The 19,733-nt window shown below is 40.4% G+C and overlaps 1 protein-coding gene across 1 annotated transcript in view; it reads left to right on the plus strand.

The window, feature by feature from the left end:
* Positions 1–19,733, plus strand: part of DRAM1 (DNA damage regulated autophagy modulator 1) — a 39,031-nt gene that overhangs the window by 14,445 nt on the left and 4,853 nt on the right. Inside the window, exons 2-5 of the mRNA XM_008517636.2 lie at positions 4,402–4,469; positions 7,609–7,751; positions 14,479–14,656; positions 18,328–18,386. Of these exons, the coding sequence (XP_008515858.1) occupies positions 4,402–4,469; positions 7,609–7,751; positions 14,479–14,656; positions 18,328–18,386 (448 nt within the window). The remainder of the gene's footprint in view (positions 1–4,401; positions 4,470–7,608; positions 7,752–14,478; positions 14,657–18,327; positions 18,387–19,733) is intronic.

A 19,733-nucleotide genomic window follows, 5' to 3' on the forward strand; every position in this document is an offset into this window, starting at 1 on the left:
CCCGAGTGACTCCAGGCTTGGGAATAATGGAATCACATGTATCCAGTGATTAAAAGGACAGCATTCGACCAAGCTTATATTATCATGTACATTTTCTTTGTACTATTTTCATTCTTTTGAGCATCAAATGATTATGCACTGGCTTATCATAAATTAGGTTGAAGAAGGGGGTTAGACAAACAACTTGGAATTTTCCATGATAAACTTAGCTTGTGGAAATGTAGGGGCTGCCCTGGTGTGGCAGCCGTTAAGTTCGCACATTCTGCTTCAGTGGTCCGGGGTTTGCAGATTCCCAGGTGTGGACCTATGCACCGCTTGTCAAGCCATGCTGTGGCAGGCATCCCACATATAAAGTAGAGGGAGATGGGCACAGATGTTAGCTCAGGGCCAGTCTTCCTCAGCAAATAGAGGAGGATTGGGGGCAGATGTTAGCTCAGGGCTAATCTTCCTCAAAAAAAAAAAAAAAAGTGAATACAAGAAATACAGACATAAACTGATTTCCTAGGTGCAAACTACCCTAGAAACAACTGTGTACACATAACAGTCTCAACCGCATCTAAGCCACATACAGATGAACCATAGTTCCTAGCCCCACTGCAGTTTCCAGGAAATGTCTCATTTACAAGGAGGCAAATGAGGAGGTGGATGGGACTGGGGCAGGGCTGGAACTGTATTGCTTAAGCACATGGTACAGAATCATGTGATGGGAGTCGGGTGGGAAGCCTGCTTCTGCCGGATTGGGAGGTTAACTGGTTTCACCTCTCACTCATTCTCCAGTTTCTTGAATCAGGCACTCAAGCATAGCTATGCCAACCAAATACTACCAGCTCTGCTTTTGCACAATAACATCGTTTAGTTTGAGCATAAAAATAAAAAATAAAAGGAGGCTGCTCACAAGGTCTCTTGGTACCCCCTTGGTGTTATGCTCATTTGGATTCTAACATCAGGCAGAAGATGCGATGCAATATTTATGATGTAACATGTATTAGCTCAGACTGAAAGCCTTAAAAGAACGTTTTAAGGTAAGAGAGACTTTCATTTTTATTAACAATAATAAGCAACCATTATGATTCTTAAAAGTTCTTAGAAATGTCCACATTTTCATTTGCTTCTTGGAGAGTTTTCTTGAAATATTCTCGAGCAAAATTTCACCAAATATAATTAGGCACCGCTTTGTCACTTAATGGAAATAAATCACAAATTGACCATTCTAACCTGATGGAATGGGACATTTGTGACCCAGATTATGTCTAACACATAATAAGTAGGTGTCCCAGAAATATTTTGTTGATGAGCAGATAAATTTTATAGTTATTTGTGGAGCCAAATAAAAAAAAACTTAAAAGAGGCTTGCATTTAATCAAACAACTGGTTATGAATGCAATGCACTAATATTTTCCCCAATTTTTGTAGTATTGACACTGCTTATGTCATAGTGCCAAGTGTAGGAATGTAGGCCCATTGGTACTCATGCATTCATGATGGCTGTTGTAGACTTGGTAATTCTGAAAGAAAATTAGATTTACCATGGAAGTGAAAATTTGTCAAAGATGGTCTACAATTCAATTATGGCATTTGAAAGCTATGAGGTCTTGCCTAGTTTATGCCTTCCTGGTACACAACAAAGGCACGATGATCCCTTCTCATTACGATCATGGTTCATTCCCATGGTATGCTGGAGCCAGCTGGTATGTGCTCCTAAGAGCCAATTGCATGCATTTCTTCTTAACTCCATGTTCAGTGACCTACATTTTGGTAGGTTGAATTTTGCCATGTTGGGAGTATTTACACCATGGAAGTTGACCTGTGGTACAAACCAGGCTCCATCCAGAGCTAATTGTTAAACATTTACCAGCACATCAGTGTTTGTTCTCTACCCACACCCCCAATCGTGGTAACTGCTTTGTTCCTTGCCTGCTGTTAGAGCACAGTGGAGGCAGGAAAGCCAAGGAGTCAGACATCTGGATTGGAATATAAATGCCTGTGTTTAATAGCTCTATGACCTTGAACAACTTATACAACCTCTCTAATATCCAGTTTCCTCTTCAGTAAAATGAGGTTGATAGAGGCTCCACCTTAGTGTTCGAGGATGAAATGAAATGATGGATGGTAAGCACCTAACAGTGCCTGCTACAGAGTAAATGCTCAATAAGTGGTATCTATTAGGTCAAAATTTTTTTTCCAGTAGTGATAATCATTCATTCAACAAATACATCTGGAATGGCTATTTGAAAAGCATTTTTGATTCTGCCTGGATAGTTTTGAATGTACAAATAAAGAAGAATAAAATACCACCCAGAAATTCTGAGCTTTCAGATCGCATGTTTGATGTCAGGTGGACTGTACATCTGGGCCCTTCACATGTGTCTTGGGTTGCTATCAATGGACAGTTCTCAAGTCTGGCTGTCTTCTCATCTCATGTTAGAGCACCTTTGTCCCCCCAACTACCTGTCCCCCTAAGTATCCTCCTCGCTCTGCCATTTCCTCCCCTTTCTCCGCAAACAAGCAAACAATCTTCCCAGCACATGGCAGATTACTCTCAGATCTGTGGTTTAAGTACTCTTGCATAAGTGACCAGGTGGCTGCCTGTTCTTTTTTTTCTTTCTTTTTTTTTTTTTTGCAGAGGAAGATTCACCTTGAGCTAACATCTGTGTCAATCTTCCTCTGTTTTGTATGTGGGTCGTCAGCCACAGCATGGCTGAGGAGTGGTGTAGGTCCATGCCTGGGGTCTGAACCTTCGAACCCGGGCACCTAAGCGGAGCGTGCCAAACTTAACTACTTCGCCACGGGGCCAGCCCCAAGTGGCCGCCTTTTTATACCCTGAGGCCAAGACTAGAAGCTTTGATTTCCCCATGAGAATTAATCTTCCGGCAAAAGCGCTGCCCAAGGCTACGAGCTGCCTCCACCTTCTTCCTGTCGCTGGTTGCCATCCCCTCCTCTCGCCCACTCAGCACCACCCTGTGCTCAGAAGGGCATCCCACACACTGGGCGGCATCTCCACCTCAGCCTGCCTTTAGTGAGATAGATGGTTTTTCCCTACATTTTTACCTATGTAGGAAAAATGGTAATGTTAAATTCTAAACCCTGCAGATTCTTACAGGGGCAAGTGAACCGAGATGGAAATAATTGAGAATAGAGGCCTTTGTTGTAAGGGGAATATTAACCTCTTTCTACTCTTCAAGTATTAAGTGTTCACAAAACCTACAGCCTCCTGCTTTCTGCGCACACAGGCTTCTTGTGGAATTCTTCAAACACTTTGAAGTGCGTCTTTGCAGCATGATCAGTTTTTAAATAGTACTTAAATTTCAGAGCCATTTGTAAACATGGGAACACTCAAGATGAGTATGAGCTGTTTCATGTTGGGAGCTCTTTTGCCATCAGTTTTAAATCATTGCTTTATGTGAGCAGCTTGAAAATGTAAAAATGTAAACCTTGGCATTAATGTATAGAAAACAGAACATATCAAACTCCACTTTCCAGCTCATTTAATTAATTAATTGATAGACTGCACCTGAAAAATGTTTTATAGAAACTATTTTTTGTTAAAATAATTTATCACCATTAATATGTCTTCAATACTCTATGATGTTTCCATAAAGTACTGATAGATATCAATGATATTCAGCTTTCCATGATTGTATTTTCAGCAGTGTAAATTCTTGTGCATAAATCAAATTGTTAAAAAAACTAAAATGATGTGTTTATGTGTATTTAATATCCCAATAGCAGATTTTTCAAATGTAACTTTAGACCAGTTTTTTTTTTTTCCAAAATAGTCACACTCAATTCTTCACCAAGAATGAACACATATCAAGTTTACTGGGCTCGATCACTTGAGAAACAGCACCACCATTCACTTTAAATATTTCCTAGCTTTTTACGGTGGAAAAAAAAAAATGTAATCTCTCATGGTAGAAAAATGAATTTTAGATTTTTTTCTTTTTTCTATTTTTTTTTTTAAAGATTGGCACCTGAACTAACATCTGTTGCCAACCTTTTTTTTTTCTTCCCCTTCTTCTCCCCAAAGACCCCTAGTACATAATTGTATATTCTGGTTGTGAGTGCCTCTGGTTGTACTGTGTGGGATGCCACCTCAGCATGGCTTGATGAGCGGTGCCACGTCCACGCCCAGGATCCGAACCAGTGGAACCTCGGGCCACTAAAGCAGAGTGTGTGAACTTAAACACTCATCCATGGGCTGGCCCCGAATTTTAGATTTTTCAGAGCCAAAATGGAAACACTTTAGAACAAAATCAGGCCAAATCTTTGGAATTTAAAGTGGCTGAACACCCAGAAGAAACACAGTATAAAAACTGCCAATTACAATTACAATTACAAACCTGCCTGGAGGTCTGAACTGAATTCCTTTTTAATAATTTGGACATTTCTTCTCTTTCTTAGTGATACAGGAACAACCCCTCCAGAAAGTGGTATTTTTGGATTTATGATAAACTTCTCTGCATTTCTTGGTAAGTACCCAATAATTATTATAAATATATGAAAAATTCACAATCTCAGGTGAGGTGAAATATGTTATTTACAGTTATATATAATTTTTTAAATTTTTTTAACAGATTTTATTTTTTAGAATAGTTTTAGGTTCACAGCAAAATTGAGCAAAGGGTAGAGATTTCCCATCTATGTGCCTCCTCCTGCCCCATAACTTCCCCCAGCAGAGTGGTAGATTTGGTAGTTAATCAACCTACATTGACACATTATAATCACTCGAAGTCCACAGTTTACATTAGGGTTCACTCTTGGTGTGTATGATTTTTTAAAAGTATGACCTTTGCTCTACTTTGAGAAACTAAAATGACTAGAAATCCAAAGTTATTTACAGCTTCATTATAGAACTATTCTTCACTTCATCTCGTAATTTGCTCCAGGATTTTGGAATGGATTTTAAATGTAACTTAATTTTCTAAATTGTGAATTATATCCGATGCATTTGTGTAAGCCAAAGACACCTAATGCATAAGGTAATGTTTCTCAGAGTGTGTTCTGAAGGCAACTTAGATAAAAATCATCTGGGGCGCTGGTTAAAAGGCATGTCCCAGGGCCACACTGCAGATCCACCCAATCAGAACCTCTGGGAGAGGGGACCGAGAATATGCATTGCGAACAAGCTCTCTCGGGCACTCCGGGACTCACTGGGGCTTGCGAACCCCTGGCAAAGGTGTTGTCTCGCCTGTTAGAGAAAGGGGGAAGGAGAAGCGGGGAAGTTTGTCTCCCACTCAGGCATAATTTTTCTTTTCAATTCCTCAAATGCACCTGAGATGCAGTTGACAGAATACAACCCTCTCATGAGCCAGTTAATGTAGGGACTGGAAAACTCGGTCTACTTCGGGGTGATTTGGGTGTACGGCCGTAAGGGGCAGGGCGCTTTCTCTTGGCGCTTCCGTAAACCTCTACCCTATGGAACAATGGAGTATCGTCCAGGGGCCTCTTGGGTAACCAGCACTCTGTCCCGCTCTGCTGGTGCAGGATGGGAAGGGACGGAGGTGCCGGAAACCCTACTTAGTGACTTGGCATCTTTGGAATTTGTTCATCCTACGTGGTGGAATGAAAGTTTCACCCCATCCCCATTTGTGGTTTCTCCTCCCAAGGTTTTGCAGGTGACAAGGGGAAGTAGAAACAGGAGTGAATCAATTCCAGCGGCCTCTTATGCCATCCTTGCCCGGAGTCCAGATTTAGAAGACAGATTATCACTAACAAGCGATAAATACGGCTTTTTGCTTCTAGGCAAGGCAGAATCTGATATGAATATCTTCGTTTAAAACTGTCTATGATAAATTGTTAGCTTTTAACCTACTTTTTAAAATTCAGCAACATATTACGGCCATCATGCTATATCAATACAGAGAAATCTACTTTATCCTTTTAACACGTGCATGATATCCATCTCATGGCTGTATTATAATTTATTTCATCAGTCTCTATTGTTAAACATTTATTTCTGATTTTGTAATTTACAATGCTGAAGTGAACATCTTTTTGAATGTATTTTTGCATATTTATGTGAGTTTTTATACAAGATAAATTTGCTGAGTTAAAGGGAATATGTGTCTAAAATTTTGATAGCTATCCGTTTATTCAGCCTTCATTTACTAGGTGGCTACTTTGTGTTGGGCTCTGAGCTTATGCTTAGTGCTGGGGTCACAATAGCAGGCAGACAAGGACCTGCCCTCCTGGAGATTGGACTTTATTGTCAAATTACTCTCCAAAACACTAAATGGTATTGATTAATTGACTAGCTCTTTAGAAAAACATCCCTTCAGTACCATCCTCGCACCATTCAAAACCAATGGCAATTAAAGAACTAACATGAAAAGCAAAACTATTAGAGGATTAAATTATAGGAAAATATTTTGAGAACCTTGGAATGGAAAAGCTTATCTACACTTACACAAAACCCAAAAGCTAAATAGGAAAGAATGGACAGATTTGAGTAGATAAAAAATTACAACTTCTAAGTGATGAAAGATACAAGAAACAAAATTAAAGACAAGAGACCAGAAGAAAATTTGTAATATTTATAGAAGACAATAGACTAATGTATATAATGTGCAAAAGGCAACTACAAATTAAAAATGGATAGACAAACTCAAGAGAAAAAAAGAAAAAAATTGTAAATATGCAGTTCTCAGAAGAAGAATTGCTAATGACCAGTTGACATACTGAAAGTTGGACAATCTTACTAATCATCAGATAAATCCAAATGAAACCAACAGATTGCCATTTTTCATTCATTAAATTGGCAATAATTAAAAAGGCAAGGTCAGGGGCTGGCCTGGTGGCATAGTGGTTAAGTTCATGTGCTCTCCTTCCACAGTCTGGGGTTCACAGGTTCAGATCCCAGGCATGGACCTACACACCTCTCATCAAGCCATACTGTGGTGGGGTCCCACATACAAAATAGAGGAAGATTGGCAACAGAAGTTAGCTCAGGGCCTGGCTTCCTCACCAAAAAAAAAAAAAAAGCCAAGGGCATTCAGAATTGCTATGAAATTGTGCTGGTGGGAGTATAAATTGCTACAATCTTGGAGCCACTTGGAGATATTTCTTAGCATTCTAATTGTGCATGGTTTTTTGACCCAGTAGTACTACTTCTAGGATTGGTCTTTTAGAAGCACATGAAAGTGTGCCAAAGACTTATATACGAGGATGTTCATTGAGTGTTGTTTGTAATAGGAAAAACATGGAAACAATGTGGAAATCTATTATTAGGAGAATGATGAAATAAATATGGCATCTCACTATATACCATCAAGAGACCTCTAAAAATGATGAAGTAGACCTATTTGTACTGACATGGCAAGATCTCCAAGGTACATTTTTAAGTGGAAAAAAAGCAAGTCACAGAAAAATACATGTACAATAGCATTTATGTGAAAGGGGTAACAGTGGTGTGTGTCTGTGTGTGTGTGTCCCCATCACACTGCGGAGAGGGTAAGACGCAATGAGGAAGGACTATGGTGGGCGAGTGGGGATCCTATTGCAATCAAGAAATTGAAAGTACAAATTTTGAAAAAGCAATACAAAACTCTCTCTGTGTTTTTCATTCTAAAAAATCAAATAAAAATTCATCCAAGTGCCCTTCTTTTTCAGGTGCAGCCACGATGTACACAAGATATAAAATAGTAGAGAAGCAAAATCAAGCCAGCCATTTCAGCACTCCTGTTTTTAACTTGGTGTCGTTGGTTCTCGGATTGGTGGGATGTATCGGAATGGGCATTGTAGCCAATTTTCAGGTAGGACCTGAAGTTTTTTCAGTTGGTGGGGGTGATGGAGTAAATATAAATATGTCCGGAGGAGAGAAGCAGGACACAAGAGGCATGATTGTGCCAGTATAGCTGTCAAATGATGAGTTTATAAAAATTGGGATAGGTTGCTTTTTAGAAACGAATCTTTATCACTTGAAAATCAGTCCTGCTTGGTATGTAGGACCGATGGGGGTGCGTGTTTGCTTGATTATGAGAGAGAGAGCAGTTTGACTATTTTATGGGCTCTGCATTGCTCTACGTTCTTACTGATGTGGTTTGATGTGTTGGGAGAGCTACTTCAGCCATTGTAAGGATTTCACTAAGAGAGTGAAGATATTTGTGTGTATGAGTGTGTGTGTGTGTGTGTGTGTGTTTACTGATTCCCCTGTTTGAACCTCCGGTGTTCAATTCAAAGAGCAGCATCTGATCTCTTCCTTTCGCAGATAGAATCTAGGTACATGGAGGTGAAATAGTTTGCTCAGGGTTACTCAGCTAATTAGGTGCAGGGTTACAATATGGCCCCACTGGAGCAAATTAACTTACATCATGTCTACTGCGGAGTCTGCTCACTGTGTTCTTACCGTGTCAAGTGTTTGAAAAAACCTTACTCGTTTTATTCCAATTTGTGGATTCCTGTTCATCCCAAGGTCTCTTTCAGGAAGGCATGGGACCTATTTGTCTATGGAGACAATATTTAATATTTTAAAAATATTTGTTGTATTTCAAATTAATACTCATTATAATAGCACTCACCTCATAGGGTTATTGCAAGGATTTGATGAGATAAGGTACAGTGGGCAGCCATCATGGTCATCATCGTTTCATCATCATAGGCTGACACTACAGTGGTCCTGATCTCTCCATCACTCCATCACTCCATCACTGGTATCTGTTTGTGACAGCAGAAAGGAAGTTACTCCAGGAGGACTTTTTGTTCTGCCCAGGGGTCTTCCTTTAACTTTTTTCCCATGAGAAGTGGGGTGATCTTATGTGATGCTGTCCCCCCCCCCCCCCCCCGCCGCTTTCTCTTAAGTTTATTGAATTAAGAGCAAGGTGTATAAAAGGTAGTGATCCTATTCACTCTTTGAGACCTTGGGACACACACAGCATGTGCTTTTCATATATATGAAATAAATAGATTGATTTCAAACCTAAAATATCCCTTAGCTCTGGTTGAGCCAAGGCCCATTCCTTTGCCCACGAGGAAACTGAGCTGGCTGCTCAAACAAACTTACAGCCATAACTCATTCAAAAGTAATTCTTGGGGCCAGCCCTGTGGCCGAGTGGTTAAGTTTGCATGCTCCGCTTCAGCAACCCAGGGTTTCGCTGGTTCAGATCTTGGGCATGGACATGGCACCACTCATCAGGCCACATTGAGGCGGCGTCCCACATGCCACAACTAGAAGGACCCACAACTAAGATATACGACTATGTGCTGGGGGGATTTGGGGAGAAAAAGCAGGAAAAAAAAAAAAAAGAAGATTGGCAACAGTTGTTAGCTCAGGTGCCGATCTTAAAAAAAAAAAAGTAATTCTTTCTCGTAGAATATTTTGAAAATTTAAAGTATAAAAAGAAAAAATACTCATAATTTCATATCCCAGAAATTAACACTGTTAATAAGGATGTATTTACCTCTAGTGTTTTTCCTCCATACACATGCTTATATGTGCAAATGCTTAAATGTATAATCATATATTATGTATAATTTATTTTATTCTTTCACATTTATTATTTATTTATTTGGTGAGGAAGATTGGCCCTGACCTAAGATCTCTTGCCAATCTTCCTCTTTTTTGCTTGAGGAAGATTGTCCCTGAGCTAACATCCATGTCAATCTTCTCCTATATTGTATGTGGGACACTGCCACCGCATGGCTTGATGAACAGTGTATAGGTCCTCACCCGGGATCTGAACCCATGAACCCTGGGCTGTTGAAGAGGAGTGCATGGACTTAACCTCTATGCCACCAGGCTGGCCCCCTTTCAAATTTATTTTAATTAACTGACATGGATTACATTTTCATTCAAATTAAGAAAATACAGTAAAAGCAAAATCTCTCTTGACCAATAGCATAATCACTTTGCTATATTCAAGCCTGTTTATTTCATGTTTCAGAATGCATTTTGTTAGTAAATCTGTTTACACAAGGTCTGGAAATAAATTTCTGTTTTGATAGTTCAAAGTTATGCTCAAATTCTGTCTCATTCGTAAATGGAGAACAGCCAGTGAACTAGAGGAGCTCCACCCATTTTTGGGGAGTTACTCATGAGAGGCCCCTGACTGTCAGATGTAAAGTTTGTTATTACCTAAACAGCAACCCTGGGTACTTGCCACTTTGCTATCTTTCTTTGGAGCAACTCTACACACTGGAGACTAGTAATTATTGTCACAGAAGGGTGTCAGCCTTCACTGTTGCAAAAGCACATGTTTGCACACAGTCTGGGGGTGCTGCAGCCTAGTATTGATCTAGGAGGATAATAACCCCACGCCTCTACCTCTGCCGTCCACCTGCTTTCCATCCATTCGCTAATGTTCGCTCCTGCATGAGGTCAGGCTGTTGTCAGAGCTGACCTGCACTGACCTGCACTGCGTGGGCCTGCAGAATCACCTTTTCTGCACTGCACTCGGGGGTAATCTGTCAGTGGGAGGGACATTATCATAAAGTGCTCTGGAAACCCAGTGCTGTGCAGTGAGGGCTGAGGGGGAAGGAACCCTTCCTTATATGACACAGGATCTTCAGGACAACCTGCAGGGCAGGGATATAGGCCCTAAACTCAGGGCAATGAGCTTTTGGGTTTGGACATTAAAAAAACCGTAATTATAAGTGTTTCCTTGTTAACACTGGGAGCTAGAAAAGTGAGAGCCAAATGTACAGAGCAAGTGTACAGAGCATCCTGGAAGGCATTTTGTGAACTAAATGTGCTTCAGGCTCCTTTACTTTCCTCCCTTAATGTCCCTATAAGGCGAAATAAGACAACGCTGCAATGCAGGGTTGCATGTGACATTTGTCACATGGTAGAGTCTCTCTATGACACTATGTTTTATGACTGTATGCATTTTGTTTTCATAACACTTCTTGAAAATTTTCCATGTGACAGACATTTATGAAAATGTTCAATACTTTAAATCATCCGGTTCTTCTAACGACCTTAGAAGATAGGTGCTTTAGTTTCCTCATTTATCAAGGAGAAATGGCCCAGAGAGGTTAAACCTTGTCCAAGATCGTATGAGTCGTGAAAGGCAGAAGTGGCCTTTGAATCAAAGTCGTCTGTCCAGAACCTGTGGGAAAGAGTTAACCTCAAAGCCAGAATGAGGAAATCTCTGTGAGGAAAAAACGCGCACACAGTTTGCAGTTCTAGCATCAGAAAGCACAATGGAAACAAAAAAAAAAAGAAAAGAAAAGGGACGGGGAGACCCGGAATGATATAATTTGTCCAGTAGAGTGTGAATATGAATTGTTCATGGGGGATGGTACGCGCTATATAATGTCCTATCACATTCTTCTCCAAATAACTCAACATCCTGAGTGGTACAGCTGTCCAATTTTACACCACAAAGGGCAGACTTTAAGAAGAAAACTTAGATGGTTAGATAATTGAAGTTTTAGTTCTCTGTAAGGCTTCCATGAAGTGATTACATCTTCACAAAAAACCAGAAATAGAATCTTTAACTTCCCTGAGAGCCAAGTATTTGCCTTGACATTGTTCCCATAAGTATATCTTTACAACTTCCTTCTTTTGATATCCTGTAAGTCATTTTCAGCATGCCATGAGCAAACCAACTTGAGCTGTTACCTCAAGAAGAATTAGAGATGTGAGGGCAAGAGGTGGTGGTTTTTCTTGAGTGAGAGTAATTGCATTTATCAGAAGTTCACAGATGGTTCTCTTTCCTGAACTGGCGAGTGGGATGGCTACTTGTTGCTGTGTCCTCACCAATCTCTGTCAATGTTTTACTTTCCCTCAAGAAGTTTCCTTTTTGGGAAAGTCAAGTTTTTTGAGATTTAACCCTCTCAATATTCTAGTTTTCTCAATTTTTACTCTCTTTTGAATTAAGAAGAGAGTTTCAAAAAAGAGATCCAAAAAAAGGTGCCAGGTTTTCATGTTATCCTCTATCCAAAATTCATGTCTGATCTAAGAATCATTTTCCTTCTAGAAGACACCTTTGATGAGAGAGTATGTACTCCACAGTGAAAAAGGCACATTGCAAATACAACTCCTGCTGAATCAAGGGCGTTTTGATCTGTTAATGTCAGGTTGATGTGGGGACCCAGCAAGTTTGCAGATTAAGATCCTAAAGGATGGGTTGAATTGGTCAGGGTGGCGGAAGCAAATTCCTTGACAGTGTTAGGGGAGGAATCAAAGTGTGTACATTCAGGATGTTGATTTACTCAGCAGGAAAAGAAAATGGAGGGTGGAAAGCACCAGGATCCTCAGAAGATTATTCTGGAAAATGACTCATTAGCAGTAGATGCCTTATCTTTTGTTCATTTTTCCTTTGCCCAAATGTGCCTAACATCCAAGGGGTGAAAAGGATTTATTTTTCTTAATTCTTTTATTATTATTATTTTTGGCTTAATATTGTTTTTTTCCCCAGTTTTATTGAGATGTCATTGACCTATCACATTGTATCAGTCCAAGGGGTACAACATAATAAATTGTGAAATGATCACCACGATAAGTTTAGTTAACATCTATCACCTCACAGTCACAATTTTTTTTCTTGTGATAAGAACTTTTCAGATTTACTCTCTTAACAACTTTCACATATACAATACAGTTCTGTTAACTGTAGTCACCATGCTGTTCATTACATCCTCAGACCTTATAACTGGAACCTTTTACCTTTTGACCACCTTCACCCATTTCTCCCACCCCCTACCCTCTGTCAACTACCAGTCTGTTCTTTGAATCTATGAGTTCAGTTTTTTTTAAGATTCCACATAGAAGCCAGATCATACAGTATTTGTCCTTCTCTGTCTGACTTATTTCACTTAGCATAATGCCCTCAAGGTCCATGCATGTTGTTACGAATGGCAAGACTTCCTTCTTTTCTATGGCTGAATAATATTCCATTGTATATATACCACATTTTCTTTATCCGTTTGGACACTTATGTTGTTTCCATGTCTTGGCTATCGTGAATAATGCTGCAGTGAACATAGGGGTGCATGTATCTTTTTGAGACAATGATTTCATTTCCTTTAGATTATTAATTATGGTAAAATACATGTAATATAAAATTTACCATCTTAACCATTCTTTCTTTCTTTCTTTTTTTTTTTGCTGAAGAAGATTTGCCCTGAGCTAACATCTGTTCTAATCTTCCTTTATTTCATCTGTGGGTCACTGCCACAGCACGGCTGCCGATGAGTGGTGTAGGTCCATGCCTGGGAACCAAGCCCAGGCCACTGAAACACGGAGTACACTGAACTTAACCACTAGGCCACAGGGCTGACCAGAATGTATTTTATTTTTCGTATATAGCTTCCCTAAATCTACACACTCATGCTAGGTATCCTAGGAATACAGAATCTATACCTAATAAATGAGAAATTGATATGCCATGTTGCAGAATGTTAATGCAGCCATATTTGAATATAACACAAATCAAGCAGTGGATTTTCCCCTATATTCCCAGGTTTGATACCAGGAAAAAAATTTCCTTAGAAAATAAGTTTAAAAGTTGGTTTTTTTAAAAATCTCTTTTTCCCATGCGGAGAATAAAGATTTAACATTAGCTTATTCATGAACAGTCTGGATGGAGAACGTTAAGATTGTGGGGAAACCTGGGTGGCCCAGGGCAAAGAAAAGTCCTGGAGGAAGGGCTGTGGACAGTGAATTGGGGCCAGCAGGGGCCAGGGGCCAAACCCAGGCTCTCTTGGACAATACTTTAACTTGCCCCTTTGCAAAGCTCACGTTTTCAAGTTCAAGTGGAGACTCAGTTGTTCAATCTAAACGTCATTGTTATACTGGAAGGAGGGCCCTTGTTGCATATTTGAAAGGAGACAAAGTAAGTCTCCTTTGTCAGTCAGTTATGAGCATATTTTGGGTCAACACCAGACTTTCTGCCTAGACTGGGCCTAAGGGCTGCCTTCTGGTTGAAATGGCTGCTTGGAGGATGGTGGGGGCTGGAGACCTGATTTGAAGTTGCCTTTGCATCACAAGCACAGTGATTTTACTTAGATTTGTGTGTTCATTTGGGATGGCTTGGGAGGGACAAATAGAGATTATTGGGGAGCAGGGAGCCTAAAAACCCCCAAGCTACCCTTGACACTTTCATGGAACAAGTCGTGTACTTTTATATGAAATTTATCCTATAATCTTCACTGCAAACTTGCAAGGCAGAAATTATCATGCCCCTTTTACAGATACAGAAATTGAGGTCACAGAGCCTAGCGGTGGAGTTGAGTTTTTTAATCCAGGTCAGCCAGACTCCAAAGCTCACCATACCCAACTCTCCCCACTCTAAGGTAGATGTCACGCTGTCCTCGTCCCGTGGGCCCAAGTTTGCTGTGGAGCGACCGAGTGCTTAGCGTGCACTTCAGCGTTTGGAAGGCTTTGCTCGTGGTAGTTTTCCACAAGCAGCCACATTTTCTAAGAAGCGGTGGGTGCCCCGGTGACGACAGGGCTTTGAGTAGCCCAGCCTGAGTGCGTAATCAGGGCCTGATGTGGACGGACGCATGCGGAGTTACACGCATTTGTGCCTTTCTCTCTAGGAGTTAGCTGTCCCCGTGGTCCACGACGGCGGCGCCCTTTTGGCTTTCGTCTGCGGTGTCGTGTACACGCTCCTGCAATCCATCATCTCTTACAAATCGTGTCCCCAGTGGAACAGCCTCTCCACGTGCCACGTCCGGCTGGCCATCTCTGCCATTTCCTGCGCTGCTGTCATCCCCAGTATCCTTTTCACATTTGTCAGTGTCCCCACAAGCTTGACACCCTCCCCCTACCCTGTCCCCCCCAAAAAGCATGAAAAAAGCAAAGATTAAAAGCCAAATTTCCACATGCTTCAGAAGAACAATTGGGAGAAAGGTGTAAATCATTAAGAAAATGTCTCAACATTGTCTGGTTGGATCAAAGGAACCTTTGGGGAAAAGAATTCTGTGAAAGGAGAACGGAAGAATGTTAGAACACTTCAGTGTCTGTTTACTTTCCTCCCGCAGGATCAGTTTCATGAGCCATGTGAAAATATTTATTTTTCTTTGTAGTGCTTGGTTAAAGACACCAAATATTGATATTGTCCTTAAAGTAATAGCCCCGTGGAGGCCCAAGAGGCCAGACTCTCCCCTCTCCCCACATTCGATTGTTTAATTTACTCATCCTTATTCAGAGGTTTTGAAAAGCTCTGTATCATTTATTTCTAAGTCAATTAAAATACACTTAGTATCTTTCTTTTTATCACTGATTTCATTTTCAAAATGAAATTTCATTTCCTTTTCTAATTCAACAATGTGAAAAGAAAATATGAATTTGTCAGGCTTGTATATTCTGATTTAGAAGAAATGAAAGCTTGTTCTTTCTCTCTTTCTTTCTAGATGTATTTAACAAAGAGAATAAAAACGATGTGGTCTTTGAGGGGTGGAAAATTCCCCATCTTTCGAAATACCATCTGCGGTCATGTGAGAGAAAGCTGCACAGTCATTAAAAAATGGTGTTACTGTCAGATTGTAGGAAAATAGGAACTATTTAATTAGCAACAATTTCACTAGTCTGGGTTGGGTGGTGGAATAAAGTGGGCAAGCTTGAGTAAAAACCCACCATATACTTCTATACATTAAGTATTGCATTTCTCTTTTAAAGTAGGAGCTATATAAAATGTGAAGTCTAAGTATGATTTTGGGTTTTTTTTTTTCATCTTTGAGAAGGAAATCTTTAATTATAAAGTTTCCAAGCACAGAGGAACCAAATCCTAGTGTTGAGAAATTTAACAACCAAATAACTATATACCTTGATTTCTAAGATAGTTCCTTCTCAGTTTTCTTGTCCTATTTATGGGTTGAAGATGTTCATGCTTTCTCTTCAAATTCAGCTCCTGAAAATTAGCTCGGGTTCGTTGTAAAATTCATAAAAGTGTTTATAGTGTTACAAGCAAAGTTTCTTGATGTAGGAAACCTTTCCCTGCTTCAGGTTTGGAGACACTTCCCTAGATATTAAAATCAGAGGGAGTTTTAGCAGAATAAACATTTCAGTCATCAGAGTTTCACAGACTGATAGTTTCCCTTTCTAGACTGTTCTTAGGAGCCACACCAAACAGGGTATGTCCCTCTATCAAATTCACTCGTACAAATTCATCCATTTGAACAAGTCTTTTGTCTGAAACATTAGCGTGGTGTTTATATTTCCTTACAAAGATTTCAAAGCATCTTTAAAATGTCCTCGTTACTCCTTACTGTAATATTTCTGTGAAATGGGCTCATTTGACTACTGGAGAAACTGTGGCACACAGCGAAGCACTTGTGGAATCACGCTTCTAAGCCCTCCCTGCTAAATCATCTGTCTTGTATCCTGCTTCCTGAGCTTTCACAAGCCTTCATGGAATCACAAACAGCTCAGGGTCCAGCTTCCTTTGCTTGAGACACATGGCCTGAGACTGCCTATTTTTTCGACCTCATCTTTTACGTTTTCTCCCCTAGACTTGGCTGTTTCCTGTTCTCTGCTTTTGCTCCATGCTCTCCTCCCTGGATTATCCTCCTCCCCCTTGTCTTTCTAGAGCTGCGCTCTCCATCCAAAAGGGTAGCCACTAGCCAGCCACGCGTGGCCATTGGGCACTTGAAACATGGCTTGTCTGCATTGAAACATGCTGCATTAAAACACACACCAGATTTCAGAGACTTTATAAGAAAAAAAGAATGTAAAATATCTTATTAATAATTCTCTATATTATCACATGTTGAAATGATAATATTTTTTATATATTTGGTTAAGTGAGATATATTATCAAAATTAATTTCATTTGGCTCTTTTTAGTTTTTTTTTAAATGTGGCTACTATAGTAGAAAATTTAAAATGACGCATGTGGCCAGCATTATATTTCTGTGGGATGGCGCTGTTCTGGAGAGCTTCTCAAACCTCACAACTTAGATTAAGCTCAACTCAGTGAAGCCTTCCTGACACCCCAAACCCCATTCCGCTCTGAATTAATAGTTTTCCCTCTGACTCATCACTGGGCCCTATTCTTTTCTCTTACTTGGCATATTCCCTGGGCTTTGCCCAGCAAGACTGGGATGTTTCTGCAGCTGAGACCAAGTCTGTTTGGCCAGGGTTTTTTCTCTGCCTCCCCCACCTTCTCCTGCAGTGTGGTACCTGGTGCCCAGAAGATGAAACTAAAGAACAAATAAATGAAATGATTAAGAACTTGAAAACTATTACAAACAGAAGTATGGTAATGAAATCTTCTATGCTTTCTGCTTCTTTTATTTTGAGAAACAGAGAAGTGTTAAGCATTGCAAAATATTTTTATTGTGCTAAAATACACATAAAATTTACTCTCTTAACCATTTTTCTTCTTTTTTTTTTTTTCTGCATTTTCTCCCCAAATCCTCCCTGTACGTAGTTGTATATTTTAGTTGTGGGTTCTTCTAGTTGTGCTATGTGGGACGCCACCTCAGCGTGGCCTGATGAGCGATGCCATGTCCGCACCCAGGACGCCACCTCAGCGTGGCCTGATGAGCGGTGCCATGTCCGCACCCAGGATCTGAACTGGCGAAACCCTGGGCCGCCGAAGCCGAGCACGAGAACTTAACCACTTGGCCACAGGGCCGGCCCCATCTTAACCATTTTTAAGTGTATAGTTCAGAGATATTAAATACATTCACATTGTTGTGCAGCCATCACTACCATCCATCCCCATAATTCCTTTCATTTTGTGAAACTGAAAACCTATACCCATTAAACAATAACCCCCCCACCCCCTCCCCCCAGCCTCTGGCAACCATCATTCTACTCTCTGTCTCCATGACTTTGACTACTCTAAGTACCTTATATAAGCGGAATCATACAGTATTTGTCTTTTTGACTGGCTTAATTCACCAAGCATAATCTCATCAAAGTTCATCCATGTTGTAGCATATTACAGAATTCCTTTCTTTTTTAAGGCTGGATAAGATTCCATTGTATGTATACATACAAAAATTATTCATATTTTGCTTATCTATTCATTCGTCAATGGAACTTGGGTTGCTTCCACATTTTAGCTATTGTGAATAATGCTACTATGAATATGGGTGTGCAAATCTCTCTTTGAGACTCTGCTCTCAATTCTTTTGGGTATGTTCCCAGAAGCAGAACTGCTGGGTCATATGGGAATTCTATGGTTAATTTTTTGAGGAATCTCCACACCGTTTTCTACAGTGGCTGCACCATTTTACATTCCCACCAATGGTGCACAAGGGTTCCAGTTTCTCCATATCCTTGCCAACACATGTTTTTTTGATAGTAGCCATCGTAATGGGCATGAGGTGGAACGTTTTAACACTGTCTATGATTAGATCATTGGAAGAATAATCTAGTCTTGGCATTAAAGGGACCTATTTTCTTGTGTAGTTTCCTTGACAGTTTCCTTTTCTTAGTGATCGCCTGTGCTTCACTCATTTCTATAACCAAGCTGGAATGGAATCCGAAAGAAAAGGTAAGGTTTAAGTTGTTTTGAATCTGATTGTCGAGCTGGTTATGTGCGACTATGGTTGGGTGAAACCTAGAAAGAATCACTGCCATTTCTTAGAACAAGGTACGAAATATGGAGTAAATATGGCATAACATTAACTTACTGTCCAATTATTTGGCAATGCCTGTGTTATAATTAGCTATCAGGATAATCCCAAATGGTTCCTGGGATTAGTTTCAAAATTTTGAATTCCTAATTCTCTCTTAAGCACTTCAACCATCTATTAAGTAAGAGAGGTCAGACATTTAAGGGGAAGGAGTTTGTGGAAGGCTTTAAGAGGTGGGCAGACTTGACTTAGGTGACCAGAGTAAGCCTTTAAAGGCTTTTGAACAGGAAGGTAAATGGAGAGACCATTATTGGATGAATATTATTCAGAAGCAACACCTGTGATGGGTTGAAGAGGAGAGCCAGGAGATTGGAAGGCAGGGAGAAGGCGGTTCTGCCAGTTCAGATCTCAAATCAAGATTAGCCTAGATTGGCAGTAGTAGGGGGACAGTATGTGACAAGGCACTGGCAAATAATATGAGAATGAAAGGACATGATGAATTGAAGATGACTTCCAAGTTTTTATCTTGGGTGAACCAAAGAATTGGTTCCCATGAACAGAGAGAGATAAGGTCCCTAAGAGAAATAAATGATTTCACAGGGGGAAGTGGATGGGTTTCGTTTCAGAATTGTTGACTCTGAGGCTACAGTGAAACATCAAGGAGAAATGTCAGGTTAGACTCGTGGGCCTAGACCTATGGTGGGATTGATAGCCATCAGAGCACAGGGGAGAGTGGCCAGTGATTTCCAGACCAGACATCAGCACACACGGGACGGAATGTTTGGAACTGAGATGGGCTCATGCCATTAGATACTTACAGTGGTGGTTCATCTAGATGCCACACGGGAAGGTCAAGGATGCCCCAGGAGAGAAGAAAGCTAGTGAGAGAAGGGGAGTTTTTTTTTCCCAAGGGGCAGGTGGAGTTACTGAGGTTTTTTTCAAACGACAGTTTCAGTAAAATGTCGGCTTTAGAAGCCAATTGCAGGAGGGTAAAGAAACGGTGAGAGGAGTGGTTCGTTCATTCAGCTATCAACCGAATGTTTGGAAGCGAGAGGCACAGAAAAAATAATATGGTGGCTAGAAGCAACAGCAGGGTCAGAGGAAGGATTTTCCAAGATAGAGAATTCTAGCACGTGATGGAAGACTGCAGGAGACAAGGGAGAGACTAAAGATGCTGAGGAAGAGAATGACCGGAAGGACATTAAAAACAAAGTGCTTCCTGAAAGTGAGGCCTCACAGCACAGCAACCTCAAGTGTACTTTACT

The sequence above is a fragment of the Equus przewalskii genome, chromosome 29 (assembly GCF_037783145.1).
Source record: "Equus przewalskii isolate Varuska chromosome 29, EquPr2, whole genome shotgun sequence".
Taxonomy (NCBI): domain Eukaryota; kingdom Metazoa; phylum Chordata; class Mammalia; order Perissodactyla; family Equidae; genus Equus; species Equus przewalskii.